The 14,947-nt window shown below is 46.9% G+C and overlaps 2 protein-coding genes across 4 annotated transcripts in view; one reads left to right on the forward strand and one right to left on the reverse strand.

Annotated features, from left to right (window-relative positions):
• Positions 1-1,525: 1,525 nt before the first annotated feature.
• Positions 1,526-12,559, reverse strand: NUDT2 (nudix hydrolase 2). 2 transcript variants are annotated; one of them, XM_025852921.2, is made up of 3 exons: positions 12,423-12,559; positions 4,039-4,179; positions 1,526-2,116 (listed from the first exon to the last, which is right to left on the reverse strand). In XM_025852921.2, exons 2-3 carry the CDS (start codon positions 4,163-4,165, stop codon positions 1,800-1,802), a joined length of 444 nt encoding a protein of 147 aa, XP_025708706.1. In that variant the 5' UTR covers positions 4,166-4,179; positions 12,423-12,559; the 3' UTR covers positions 1,526-1,799. The 2 variants fall into 2 exon arrangements, with proteins under 2 accessions (XP_025708706.1, XP_073737549.1); XM_073881448.1 differs by lacking the exon at positions 12,423-12,559 and adding an exon at positions 7,274-7,373.
• A 224-nt stretch (positions 12,560-12,783) lies between these two features.
• KIF24 (kinesin family member 24) overlaps positions 12,784-14,947 on the forward strand; it is an 83,135-nt gene continuing 80,971 nt past the window's right edge. For both annotated transcript variants that reach the window (XM_073881449.1, XM_073881452.1), the window contains exon 1: positions 12,784-12,918. The gene's annotated coding sequence lies outside the window, so the exon portion shown is untranslated. The remainder of the gene's footprint in view (positions 12,919-14,947) is intronic.

Here is a 14,947-nt window from a genome sequence, read left to right on the forward strand (position 1 = left end):
TTTTTTTTTTTAAGATTTTATTTATTTATTTGACAGAGAGAGCTAGAGTCAGAGAGCACAGTGCGGGGGAGGGGAGGAAGCAGGCTCCCCGCTGAGCAGGGAGCCCGATGAGGGGCTCCAAACCAAGACCCTGGCATCATGACCTGAGCCGAAGGCAGACGCTTAAAAGACTGAGCCACCGAACTGCCCCACCGTCTACCTTCTTAAGCCTCAACTTCCCCAGCTATAAAAATGAGCAGCAAAATTAGGTCATTTTCCAGGTCCCTTCCAACGCTGACGTATAAGGTTTTAGCATTTTGAGCTTCAACAGCCTCCCATGCTGAGAGCACGGGGCTGGCCAGCCCTTGTTAGGAGGCAGCTAGTCTGTGGTTTGGCACCACTGCCCAGCCGGCATTTATTAAATCAGTGGGATGTGGTCCCTGCTGGCCTGGAAAGAGAACATTAAGCTCCAAAAACTTCCTGCAGCAGGCCTCCTTCAGAGAGCACTGCTCAGAGGGGTGAGGAACAAAACCATTCAGGTCCTTGGCGGTGCTCCAAGATCCTGTTCACTAGTATTTTTGCCCTGTCTGCACGGAGAACCCGTGACTGAAAACATCTGGAAGCCTGCTAAAGACTTGGGTGACTTCTCTCTCTTTCCTTCAGGGGTGGCTGTTCTCGACCTTGGTAATCCAAGTTGACCTTTGCCAATGCCCCTTCACATCCAACCTTCTGCACTTCACTGGGCAACAACCCTCTAATAAAATCCACATGAATCCATCTGCTAACAGCTTCTGGAAGGGCTGGAGGATCTAACACCTGCCCCGCATTCCTTGAGCCCTAGTAGCAAGGGAGAACAGGGCTGAGACCCAACTCCCGCGCCTCTGGGTCTTACAGTTGAATTGGAGAGAAAGGGAGTAGGTAGGAAGAGAGAAATGTCGATGAGAGCTTGCTAAGGGTGCAGAAGGCAGCTGCAGGCAAGGAGGGCACAGGTGGAGTGACGGGGCTGCTGGATAGCCTAGCAGAGTCCCCCAGGCCTGGGCATGCCTCTTGCCAGTGACCTCAAGCCATGCTGACCAGGTTCATGGTGACTCATGGGGTCCATGTGTCACAGGCCTGGTGGTCCAGAGTTGTCTGTCCCTTGTCTCCCTCTTGTGACCTGGGATATGTCACAAATTCCTTGGGTCTCCATTTTAGGAAGTATCAACTGAGAACCCACGACATTTGTGCCTGGTGCCAGGGAGAGGGTGCATCAGTGAGTAGAACACACCCAATTCCTGCGCTCTGGCCCCACTGGCTTGTATATCCTGTCCGCCTACAGGTCACAGTCTCAGGTACACTGGCGGGCTGGGGTCAGAGTGTTTGCAGTTCCTGAGGCAGGAGAACCACCCTGGCAGTGTCTGCTCTCTTCTCTCCGACTCTCCTCCCTCAGCTTCTCTGGGGCATAATGCGTGGACACAAGATTCCCTCTGGCTAAGGTCAGAGCTCCAATTCACTTTAGCTTTCTCCCCACCGAGGGCAAGAGTCCCCAAGAAATAAAGACAACAGGTTAGATGGACAGATAAGCTGCCTGAAGTTTATTTATAAAATACAAGGACGCACTTACTGCACCTAGACTTTTTTCTTAACTCCTCCTTTGCCTTCCTTTTCACCCAGCTGAGACGTTTGTTTGCTCTCTGAGAGTCCTCAGCTGATTTTACTAACCGATCTGCTCTTTGCTACGATGAGCCAAAGACCCACACAACCTTCCCCGAGGCTGACACTGTTCATCTCAGAAGGCCCTCAAGGATCCCACTGAGGTAAATGACTCCGCTCTGGTCAGCTCAGGACGCTGAGGAGCGGAGAAACTGGTGTCCTTCTTGGAGCGCGGCCTGCATCTCCTTGAACTGAGCCAACTGGCAGGCCTCGTCCAGCCCCAGCCAGCGGTAGGCCTGGTGCTCTTGGGAGAGGCGGATCTCCACGTTGTAGTCCTTCACCTCGGCCAGCCAGTAGATGACTGTTTTAGGCTTCTTCCTGGCCACATAATTGAGCTCCATTCTGAATCCCTCAATGATGGTCAGCTGGCCGGCTGCTATGCCGGCTTCCTCCTGAGTCTCCCGCAAGGCCGTTTCCAAGTCATCTTCTCCTGGTTCCACATGGCCTGGTTAGGGAAAAAAAAAGGAAAGGGAGCAAGAGAGCATCTTCAGCAAAGGTGGAATTTTCAGGTCTGATGATTTAAAGATGGGGGTCTTTGGTGGCTTTTCTAGATGTTGTTAGGCTCAAGGGGGCCTAGAGATTGGCAATATCCTAACTATGCCTAGGAATGGGGAGCAGAGCTGGGAGCGTCTGGGCAATTCCTCCCCCCGACCCCATCTTCTCTGCAGAGAGTTAAACAGACCATGTGTTTGGCAAGTCTGGTCTAGAAGACGGCTCTTCAGTGGTGAGAGAGATGGCCTCCCTCAGACCTCTGCTTTCTTATCCTTTGGAGCCCTCCTCATCCCATGTTCTCAGGGAACCCTTTCCCTTGGAGACCTTAAATTGATCTTCTGAAGGAGGGGCAGTCCCTTCTTGGCAGACAGGAGCAGCTGAGGAGGGAGCGCTTTGCCTACAATCTACAGTGAGGACTTAACACTGTCTTAGTTGGTCCCTGAAGTCCCAGGGCCAACAGGCTCCAAAGCCCTGCTGTTTCCAAGTAGCTATCAAGGCTTTTCCACATTGTTTTCATCTTTCTAACTGAGCAAGGCCAGATTCCAGTTTCACAGGGAAATTCCTGATGGGAACTTAGACTAAGGACAAGCTGAGAGCCCGTTCTAAGAAAATTTGTTGGCAAGACCCAAACCCAAGGAGACAGCTGCCAAGAAACTGTTGTAGGAGAGCCTGAAGCTCTGCAGAGTGGGAGCAGGCCTCAGTTTTGCCTCCAGGCCTTCCCTGCAAATTCTCAGCCTGCCTGGAGGGGCCCAGAAGGACAGGGAGGGGTCTGGCAGCCCCTGTCAGCACATGGCTCCAGAGAGTTGCTGGGGGCCTCCTGGATCAGGAGCTCCTGGGGAGTAGGAATTGTTAGCTGTTCCCTTCTTGGTTCCGACACAGGGCTATATGCTAGCTCTCCACCTTCCCAGGGGTTCTCACAGCAGTGCCCGGAGTCAGAGAGGTTGCTGCACAGCTCCCACAGAGTCAGGACTTAAAAACCCAACCTAGCTCATGGCTTCTGGAGAATTTTCTCTGTACAGCACCTCATGTAGCCGTGTACACAAAGCCAGGTAGGTACTGCATGGGGGGGCGGGGAGAGAGGGGTGCTGGTGGTGAGAGAGGTGCGCTGATCCTCATGCCCCATCCGCACTCAGAAGTGTGGGGCATCTCTGAACGTGCCCTTCCCAACGGCATCTACGCTCCATCTACCCACCAGCGTTAACAGGACAACCTCTCCCCAGGCCCAAGCAGGACAAAATTTGGAGAGGTCCTTTGAAATCTTTCAGCGAGAGGTACTATGCAATGACTTTGGCAATCAGGAGACAAGTGTGAACATTCCTATTCATAGTATTTGTGACACTTCTGTCCCTTTCACCTTATTTCTCCTTAGTGAAATGCAAATGTGCAAAGTTTACTTCCTGTTCCGCTTTCCTTATTTTCCTCCAACCCTGGATCCTTCCTCACCCCTCTCCCACGGCACTCCCCTTTAAAGTCTCTGCTCCATTCTGTCTGGGGGCTGCTCACACAGGGCTCCTGACCTGTAACCCAGTAATGACTAGACCCCAAGGTCCCCAATTCCCAGCTCAGTGCCTTTTCTCCATTTACCACAGAGGCTGGTGCTCCAGTAAATGACTGACACACACACACACACACACACACACACACACACACACACACACAGACCCCCTTCTGCCCTGGGATTCAACCACAGAGTTCTATTTCCAGCTCCGGCCTGGCATGCAGACCATGTATGTCAGGAAGGATCAAGGGCTCCTGCCCACCCCACCCCGTCCTGCTGCACAGTCAATGGGACGTAAGCTTTATGGGGTGCCTGATAGGGTAGCTTTCTAAGCAACGCTTGGCACTTTCTCGAGAGCCAGCCCCTCTGCCTTGCACCTTTGGGAGGAGTCCAGTGATGAATGCCGTCTGATGCCTGCAGCAGTAGAAACTCAATTGCAGGTTTGTCCACCGTGGGAATGAGGCATCTTCGGAAGATGATCAAGCCACATGCTCTCAGGGCCATGGTCTATTTGAGGACTTAAGAAGATGGGAGACATTGGGAAGTTACACAAAACAGGAGGATCCATCCTGGGGGCAGCATCTGGTGCTGGGGAGTAGCACAGATCAGCTAATAGTGACCTCATCAACTACAGAAAAAGGCAGCATTCCAAGGACCAGTGGGGGGAAATGAGGAATCAGAGACTAATTTGTGAATGATGGTAGGACCCTGGCCCCTACCCTGTCTGTGCAGCTCTATCCCAACTCCTCCAAGGTCTCCCTGCTAAGACACAGGGCTGGTGTGAGTGTGTTAAGAGACTGGAGGTCCTCGGAGGCAAACCCCCTGAACCTGAAGAGATGCTGGGAATGGGAGAGATGAGGAATATCATCATCAAACCCGTGGTCCCATTTCCCTCAGCCTCCAGCCTGAGTCTGCGGGGCAGAGACTCCAACGATGGGGTTTCTGATGGCCTGAGGGGTCACTTAGGAAAGGTAGCTTGGTGTCCTAAAAACATTTTTGTTATTGATATTTTGTCTTTTATCCATGTTTTAGAATGTTATACATTCACATGGTGCAAAATCCAAAGTACAAAAAGGCACACACAGTAGAAAGTCTCTTTCCCACCCAATGAGAAGCACACTGGCATAGTGGGTCAAGAGTATGACTCTGTAGCCTGGGGTCAAGTTCTGACTTTGCCACTTATTCACTGTGTGCTTAGCTCCTAAGCCTCAGTTTCCTCTGCTGTGAAACAGGATAGTAACAGTTCTACCTCAAAGGGTTGCTGTGAGATCACATGACTTAACTTTTGTAAAGGGCTTGCCTGGCATGTAATGAGCACTCGGTTGGTTTCAATATGCATAGGAAAATGTCTGGAAGGATACACATCATTAATAGTGTTTTCTGGAGGACGAGATTATGGCGAGACTTTCATTTTCTAGTCCCTATATTTCTGCATTGTTTGGAAGTTCACAGAGAACATTTATTAATTTTATAATCACCAATTCAGTAAAGACTAAAATTTTTTAGTCTTTTCCATTTCAGTTACTTTTATTTTCTTTTAAGATTTTTTTTTTTTTTGAGAGAGCACAAGCAGGGAGGAGAAGGAGAAGCAAACTCCCTGTGAGCAGGGAGCCCGACGCAGGGCTCAATCCCAGGACCCTGAGATCATGACCTGAGCCGAAGGCAGACGCTTAACCGGTTGAGCCACCCGGTGCCCCTCAGTTACTTTTCTATTTCAGAAAAGAATGTCCACAACAACAAAAGACAGAAAGGGAGAAGAGTAGGAGTATCTGCAGCAGTGAAAAAACAATTCATCATCTGAAGGGGGTCGTGTCATCAAGGTAACAAAAAATATGGAAGATCTCTTATGTAAGGCCTCACTAAAGAAAATGTGTCATTGCTTTGGTCAACAAATATTTATTGAGTACTGACTATGTAATAAGTACTGTGCTAGGCCTTTGCTCTCATGCAGTTTATATTTTAATGGGAGAGGCAGATTTTTTTTTAAAGATTTGGTTGGGGGGGAGGAAGGAGAGAAAGAATCTCAAGCAGATTCCATGCTGGGCTCAGAGCCTGTCCTGGGGCTTGATCCCACAACCCTGAGATCATGACCTAAGCCCAAACCAAGAGTCGGACACTTAACCAGCTGCACCACCCAGATGCCCTGGAAGAGGCAGAATTTAATCAAATAATTAAGCAATTTAAAAAATAATTGCCGATAAGGTATGTGCTACAAAGGAAAAATGTGTGATAGGTAACCTGACCTTGTCTGAGGGATCAAGGAAGACTTCCTGGAAAAAGAGATGTTTGAGCAGAGAAGTAAGGATGAGTAAAAGGTAAGTTGGCAATGGGAAGGAGGGAGAAAGTATGTTCCAGGCGGAGGGGACAGCATGGGCAAAGGCCCTGAGGTAGGATGGCAGAACTGAGAGAAAATCAGGTGTCTCAAATGCAGCAAAGGCCTAGGACAGTGGCCCAGGCAGGAAAAGATCTAAGTCAGTAGGGCCTCATCTGCAAGATTCCAGGGCCAAAGAAGGCTCTGGTGCACAGATAGCACAGCTGATGCAGAGAGGATGGCTGGAGCTGGAGGTAATGTTCTCTATGGCCCCCATGCTGTTACCCATCAAGATGAGCCTGGGGACGCCTGGGCGGCTCAGTCGGCTCAGGTCATGGTCCTGGGTCCTAGGATGGAGCCCTGCCATCGGGCTCCCTGCTCAGCAGGGAGTCTGCTTCTCCCTCTCTCTCTGACCCTCCCCCCACTTGTGCACGCTCGCTCTTTCTCTCTCACTCAAATAAATAAAATTTTAGGGGCGCCTGGGTGGCTCAGTCGTTAAGTGTCTGCCTTCGGCTCAGGTCATGATCCCAGGGTCCTGGGATCGAGCCCCGCATTGGGCTCCCTGCTCGGCAGGAAGCCTGCTTGTGTTCCTTCTTTTGCTGTGTCTCTCTCTGTCAAATAAATTAATTAAAATATTGAATAAATGAATAAATAGAATGTTAAAAAAAAAAAAAAAGATGAGCCTGCATCTGTCAAAGGCACAAAAATCAGACCCAAAATGAATCTCATTCTTCAGGACTGCCAACAGATAGTTTACCAAAAAACCAAATGCACCCAACACTGATCTTTCTAAATGTTTCTTTCCTTTTTTTTTTTTTTAGATCTTATTTCTTATTTATTTATTTGAGAGAGAGAGAGCATGAGCGGGGAGGGGAGGGGCAGAGGGAGAAGAAGACTCCCCATTGAGCAGGAGCTGCATATGCGGCTCCATCCCAGGATCCCAAGATCATGACCTGAGCGGAAGGCAAATGCTTAGACGACTGAGCAACCCAGATGCCCCAGTAGCAGGCTTTTTAAAACATTATATTCTATTTCCCTGGTCTTCCTATTTATGCCAAGAACTTTCCCCATTCTGGAAACCAGAAAGAAGCACCCTGTCACCACAGAACTGGTGAACAGAGGATCAGATGTCCACTTTCTCCCTATGCTATGGACCCATGGAGAGGACAGTTGTTCTAGAAAGGCAAAACTCCAATCTACCCTTTTCAGTTGCTTGGCTTAAGCCAGCTGTTCTCTAGAATTTCTCTCCTTTCCCATACACATTACTTCTACTCATGCTTTCAGAAACAGCTCAGTGTCACCTCTTCTGCGAAGCCTCTGGCTTCCAATCATCTCATCTTCTGGGCCTTCAACACGGCTTGAATAAACTTCTGTAGGGTTTGATCGGAGAAGAACACTCAGAAAATTAAGGATTTAGTGTAGGGATTAGATCTTGTGCAATTATGGAAGTCGATGGAGAAATCCATGCAACTCTGTCACCTCTGCATCTGGTGTTGAGGCTGCAGTCTCTATAGGTCAGCCAGGCCAACAGTTGGGAAGGGAAGCTGGATGCGAAGTGGAGGAGAGCAAGGAAAACTGGAACTTGTGAAGACAAACCGGATCCTATGAGGACAAGTAGAACTCCTGAGGACAAACTGAAACCTGTGACTTCCTTTCACCATCTCCAAGCTCATTAACGTGGGTAACTTCGAGGAGCTGGAGCCCTTTGCCATAGAGCTAAATGTTCATCTGGCCCAGCACCCAGAGTATCTGAAGGAGGAGATTCAGCAGGATTTGGGGAGCTGCAGGCCTGGGTGCTTTAGCCGGCACCAATAAGGTGAACCAGCAGATCAGCATTCAAAGGTACACACTGCCACATGCTTGGTATCCTGCTCTCTTTTACAGTGTGCTGGCTGCTACTTCACTTCAGCTTCCCAAATCGTGCACACAATTTTCTTGAGGTCGACCCTAACTTGGAACCATATAGGAAGGGAATCCTGGGAAACACAGTTCCAGCTTAGCCAAGTAGACACAGTACAAAGCCACCACAAGCACAATACCTAGTCTGGTAAGTCTCAGGCTGTACCTTTGGCAGGGAAGATCCAGATTGTGCACTCTGTCTCCTTGGAACCCAGCACAGCAGCTCTCAACAGATGTTCATTGACTCAACAGAACACTCTCCCCACATCCCACTCAAACAAATGCTCAGGGTATGTTCTGGGATTTTGGGAAATAGCCCAGTGTTTTCCTGAAGAGTGCCATTTACATAAAAGTCAATGGAGCTATTGTTGTAGGTTTTCTGTTTTTCTGGAGACCATGGAGTGAAACTGTCCTGGGGTTTGAAAGAGGCCAGCTTATAGAGAAACACACACACACACACACACACACACACACACACACACACACACACACGACTCCAAGTGGATTCAAACCTCAGGGGGTTAAAGAACACAGCATCCAATATGCAAATGTGCTTGCAGCCAGGATTGCAGAGATGAGAACTCTAGGCTGACAGCAGGCAATTCACACTTCAGAAAAGTGGCAAAGTGCCTTAGGTGGTTAAAAAAAACCTGAACAAAAAACTCCTCAATGTCATCAGAAGGTTCCAGAAGCTAAGGAAAAGTGCTCTTGCCTTTCTCTATATATACATTTCCCTTACAGCTTAGGAGGTTCAGGACCTAGGTGCCAAAAAATAATTCACAGATAAATGGCTGTACTGATGTGTTGTGTTCCAATGTTTTCATCAAATTAATCAGTGTGCAATTGCAAGCATAGCTCAACCCCCAAAAGCCCTCACAAATATACCTTTAGATACAGAAAGAGCTCCCCAAATCCTCTCAGCGTGTTCCTTATAATCTAAAATCCCTTTAGCAGAAACTCTTCCATGCCACTATGTTATCAATTAAGCCTTGACACTGTGCCAGCTACACTGTGCAAGGTTCTTTACATGTGTATTTTTTAATGTTCAAGACAAATCTTCATCATAAGCAGGATTGTCTCCAGTTTTAGATAAGGAAACTAAGATTCAAAAAGGTTAAAATACTAGCCCAAGAGCATAGCTGGTCTGTGAATGGCAAGATTTGAATCCAAGTAAGCCTAACTCCGAAGTGTGTATTTTTACCCCCTTCCACAGCTCTGCTTAATGTGAAAGAGCAGAGCTTAGAGCACAGATGGTCCTGAGAGAGGACATGCAAATAATTTATACAATTATTTCCAGTTCCCAAATTCCCAGTCTTTGATCTATATTCGCATGGAGGATTTTTAAGGTACCTGGCTGGAATCCTTTCCACAGGACAGGTTTTAGTTGGGGTGGAGGAGGGAGGGTGTGTAGATGAAGGTCCTGGTGCCCAGAGTTGACCCTGGGGAGGTAAAGTGTAGCCTGAGGCCCCGAAACTTGGCCTATCTGATAAGAGTTTCTATGCGTCCTCTGCTTTTTCTCTGAGAAGCAGGAACCTAAAATCACATGTTCAAAACTTCATCAGGTAGCCTGGGGGTTCCCAACAACCAAGTGTTGGGAATACCTTTAATGCTAGCCTTGGACAAGCACACAAGCAACTAACTTAGGGTGCTGGTATCCAGGAAAGTTGCCCAGGCCACTCCACTGTAAGGAGGAAGGCCAACTCTGCCTGCCCACAAGCAACTCCGACTGCTCAGTTTTCCCTTTCTTCCCCCATCATAATGGTCTTTTCTGATTCTCCAACTCCCCTCTTCCCTTTCAAAGGATTGAACAGAAATGAGGTGCCCATCTGTGAATAAAGCTCTTTCTTGTAAAAACAACAACAAAAAGAGAAAAAGGAAAAGGAAAGAAAAGGAAAAAGCTTCCAACTACTGTGAATAAATTGAGACCAAGAAAATGTTCCCTCAATTGCACCTTTTCCTGGACATCTGCCACTCTCTTTTCTCATAGAAACCAACCTGCTGAGTCATCTTGCTATCTTTGCTATTTGGCTGAGGGCAGAAACGGGAGATTTCACCTGTAATGGCATGAATATTGGCTTCTAGGATGAGGCCAAAGTCAGACAAGGTTGGAACAAAAATCATTCCTAGTAAAGAGGATCTGTTAAGTGGCCTATTAGTGCCATCTGCTGTACAATTCTAGAAAGCAAACATGGGGAATTCTAATATTAGAGCCTGAAGGGATTTACTTACTCATCTAACATCTGTTGAGTGTGTCCCATTTGACAAGCAGTGTGACAGGACTGAAGAGTGGATATGAAGCTGAATATTATAAAGCCGCAGCTTTCTAAGTGTTCACAGCCTCATGAAAGTGAAAGGTACTTAGACAAGTTCCCAGTTTATTTTGTGCACCATAGGGGTATGTATAAGATGGAAAGGAAGCAACGAAGAGAGAGTGATTATCTTTAGGTCAAAGGGACACCCCATAAGGATTCTGAAGGACGGCTAGGAATTCACCAGGCAGAATAAAGGTGGAGGCAACGGGCATTCCAGGCAAAGGGAGGAGTGTGGGTAAAGACCCTCAAGCACAAAATGACATTCCACTGATAAACAGTTTGTAGGCAATGAGGAGGAGCCTTTGACTGGTTTTAGGCAGGGCTGCCAATATGGTCAGATTGACATTTTACAAAAACGAATTCTGGCAGCAAGGAAGGTAGAGAATGGATTGGAAGATTGGAGGCAGGAAGATCAACCAGTCACAAGCTTTTTGCCAACAACAGTCCAGATGACAAATGATATACAGTTAAATTAAGGCAGAGACCCCGAGAAAGGAGAGGAAGGGATGAATTTGAGAGATATCTCAAAAAGAAAACCAACAGTATTTAATGTTTCATTGTCCAAGGAAGAGGGGTGGGGGAAAGGGGAGAAGAGAGAGAGAGAGGGAGGGAGAGGTTGTTTGGTTTGGGTGACTAGAGAAGTTGGTGGAGTAGGAAGTAGAAAGTAAGCTAATGATTTGTTTGGGAAAAGATGAATCTGAAGTGCTGTTGACTACCCACAAGGTAAATGAACAGATGGAATTGTGCTCAGTGATCATCTCATTCCAACTCTTCATTTCCAAAGATGAAAATTTCCTACTAGAGAAAGATTTTGCTCCCACCATAGATACCTCTGCAAGCCACTTCCCTCTACTTGGGTACGTCTGCCTGTGCATCTGGTATTCTGGTATTCAAAGCATTTTATCCTCCTACAGACAGAAACAACATGGAAAACCATGGCTAGCTTTGCAGTGAAAAAGACCCAGCTCCCTAATTCAACAGTTGTATTACTTTAAGCAAAATACTTCTCTAAGCCTCATCTGTAAAGAGGGTAACTTCTACTTTACATGATTGTTGTAGAGTTTAAAAAACACATATATAGGATCTGACATAAAGAAGTACTGAATATATATGAGTCACTTTCACCCCTGTTATCATAAAAGGTCATCAGGAAGCTTCTGTGTTATGTTTCAATGGCAAGCTCTTAGCTTCTTCTGATAGCTGAATCAAGAAATGGCTTTTCATAATTCCAGCAAAACTGCTGGTGAACACACTGTTCACCACACCATTTATATTCCTTATGCATAAAGTACCACAACATAAATTCCTTTCAATAAGTACTAGGAAGAAATTTCACTCTTTTGCGAAAAATGGTTTCCTTATTTCTCTGACAAGTTTTGAGCTAAATTGGGTACTTGCAGTAAGTCTACTGGCCTTGTTAGCTAGTATATTTGTTTGTTTCTATTATGAAGGTAATAGGTACCATTTTTTGAGGGGTTACTGCTTGCCAGGCATTGTGCCAAGTGCTTTACTTTCATTATTCCACTTAATCTTCACAACAACCCTCTGAGTCTTCACCGCAATTTTTCAGAAGAGGAAAAAGGAAAGCAGGTCTGCCTGACTCCCAACATCATTGCTCTTAACCTCGACTCTGTATTAGCGTTTTACATTTGGCTATTTGATTGCACTGTTTATTTTCTTTCTTTTTTTTTTTTTTCAGAGATACAGTAACAAATACATAGGGCCCAAAACCAGGCCAGAACAAAGGAAAAGGAAGTTCTGGTTTAGATGGTGGGACTCTGGTGATTTTCTTTTTTTACTACTGCTGATTGTCAAGATATTATCTATTCAACAGATGAAGCCATTAGAACATACAAAATCTCTTCTGGAAAGCAGACAGGGTATAAAGGGTAACAACAAAGTGAAACTGAGGCCAAGGGCACTCCTGCCGCCGGTCCCTAAACCCGGAACTCAGAATTCCGATGTCCCACCCCATCACCACCAGCAAGCGGGCCAGCAATGCTCAGAGCCATAGAACCCTCCCCTCTCCCTGAGGATAGAGGAAAACTGAGGTCCTGAGAGCAGCCGGGGCCTGGCCTGCCCACGCCTCACTGAGAGTCTGGTGTGTCCACCCTTGACGGTAGACTTGACGGTCCACCCTTCCGCAGCGACGGAAGATTATTCAACTGCAGATTCCCATCCCTCCAACGATCAGTTTCTCCGTGGAGAACTTCACCCAGAACCCCCTAAGACTACTCACCCAAGCCCAGGGCGGCAAAGGCAGGCCTTGAACAGAAGCGGGGCGGGGGGGAGTACGACGACCAATCCGGAAGGTTCGGTTGCGCTTAGAGCGACCAATAGGATAGGGTAGAAGGCCCCTCCACCCGCCTCAAAGATGCCGTACTTTCACTTAGAACGTCGCGAGATCTTCACTCATGCGGTATGATTGGTTGAAAGACGCAGCTTGAGAGTTACGCCCACTGCTTCCCTGATTGGTCTTCTCGAGAAGAAGGCCTCTAACGACAACGAGCTCCCCCGGCGCCCATTGGTGGATGAGGCGGGGCTGTCGGCGCCCGGGCGCCGGCGCGGGCGTTCGAACCCGCGCTTGGTGGCGTTACCATGGGGATGCGGCCTGGCCGGCGCCTCAAAAACTGGTGAGTTGACAGCACGCCCGCCAACTTTGGGGCTCTCTCCTGTCGGCATTGTCTTCTGTCCTCAGACAGGGTTGACCGAGGGGGAACTTGGAAGCTACTGAGGTGAGAAATGGTGGGGAGAATCGGGGAGGAGAAGGGTAGGCCTCTGCCCCGCGGGAGAGGGCACGCTGGACGCCTATAGAGCGCGAGAGGAGGCGGCGGTTGTAAGGAAACCGGGATTTGGCCTTTCCTGGTTGTTCGAACGCTCACCTACTCTCCTACCCTTCATCCCCTTATCTCTGCTTTTTCTTCAGTGATTATCTCGAGCGCTACTTCTCCCATGAAGCCTTTCTGAGTCTCGAAATTTTCTTGCCTTTGAACCCATGGCCCTGAGTGGAACCTTAGAGCACTTCTATCCGGCTTTGGGTTATTTGTGTACTTCCGTGAGCCTCATTCTCCTCGTTCCTCCCATATAATTTAGAGGTTTTTTGAGGCAGAGCGACCATCTTTTATTCCCAGTGTCTTACACACAGTAGAGTTTTCAGGAAATATTTGTTGAGTTGAGTTTAATTCACCACAAATGGATTGGGTTCCCCTCTATGCACTGCCCTGTTTTCCCTCCCGTTCAGAGGGTTTTGTTGTTGTTGTTTTTTATGGGAGTAGAGGGAGGGTACCCTAATCTCATATTCGGTAGGACCTGAAAGTCCACGGTTGGCCTTTCCACTGTTGGTGAAAGGAAAAATTTTTTTGTAGTGCTTGCTAGAACTCTTCTGGTATTGTGGCTTTTAATCTTATTCTCCCAATGCTTTTATTAAACTCCTTAATGAGTCTGCTTAAAACCATTCTGTTGTTGCTGAACGCCAGGAGAATCTCAGTTTCTTAGTGACCCACAGCTGTTGCCACATTTTAAGAGTGCTGTGGAAAACGGTTTTAAAGCATTTTCTCCTTTGTATTCTCCTTGTAGTCACTCTGCTTCAGGTGCATATAACAGCTGCTCTGGTAGTTGTCCATTCATCAGCTGTCAATTGCATTACCAAGACTGTTGTTTTGTCAACTCATAAGACTATATATTGCCAATCTGGATTGTTGATGATTCTCCTGTGAAATTCATAGCTCAATGATGATTAATAAGAGGATTGAAAAAGTCAGGTATAGCAGCTATGTTATTATTATCCTCTTATAAAAGTTTGACCACAACCATATAGCTAAACGGCAGATCTGTGACATGTAATGGAAACCAGACTGGGGATTCAGGGTTTGGCTTTGGCTCTGTCTCTACTCACTGTGGCTGACTTTGCAAGTCATTTAGCCCTTTTAGACCTCACTTTTTTCAACTGGAAAATCAAAGTGTTGAATTATATTAGAATTCCTGTGACTCTACTATCAACTTAGTCAAGCAATTGGTTATTTTTTTAAATTCCAGTATAGTTAACATACAGTGTTACTAGTTGCAGGTGTACAATACACTGATTCAGTAATTCTCTACATTACTCAGTGATCATCATAAGTGTACTCTTAACCCCCTTCACCAGTTCACCCATTCCCTCCACCCACCTCCCCTCTGGTAACCATCAGTTTATTCTCTGTAGTTAAGAGTCTGTTTTTTGGTTTGTCTCTTTTTTTCTTAAATCATTTGTTTTGTTTCTTAAATTCCACATGGGGTGAAGTGATACAGTATTTGTCTTTCTCTGACTTACTTCACTTAGCATTTTATCCTCTAGATCCATCCATTTTGTTGCAAAATGGCAAGATTGCATTTTTTTTATGGCTCCATAATATTCCATTGTATATGTATTCCATCTTCTTTACCTGTTCATCTATTAAAGAATACTTGGGGGGCGCCTGGATGGCTCAGTCGTTACGTGTCTGCCTTTGGCTCAGGTCATGATTCCAGGGTCCTGGGAACGAGCCCCGCATCAGGCTCCCTGCTCCGTGGGAAGCTGCTTCTCCCTCTCCCACTCTCCCTGCTTGTGTTCCCTCTCTCGCTGTGTCACTCTCTCTCAAATAAATAAATAAATAAATAAAATCTTCAAAAAAAAAATACTTGGGCTGCTTGGCTGTTGTAAATAATGCTGCAATAAATAATGCCATAAAAATAAGGATGCATTTATACTTTTTTTTTCTAGAGAGAGTGCATGTGCAAAAAGGAGAA

The sequence above is a fragment of the Callorhinus ursinus genome, unplaced genomic scaffold (genome assembly GCF_003265705.2).
Source record: "Callorhinus ursinus isolate GAN/ISIS: 27379988/994484 unplaced genomic scaffold, GSC_fseal_2.0 scaffold42, whole genome shotgun sequence".
Taxonomy (NCBI): Eukaryota; Metazoa; Chordata; class Mammalia; order Carnivora; family Otariidae; genus Callorhinus; species Callorhinus ursinus.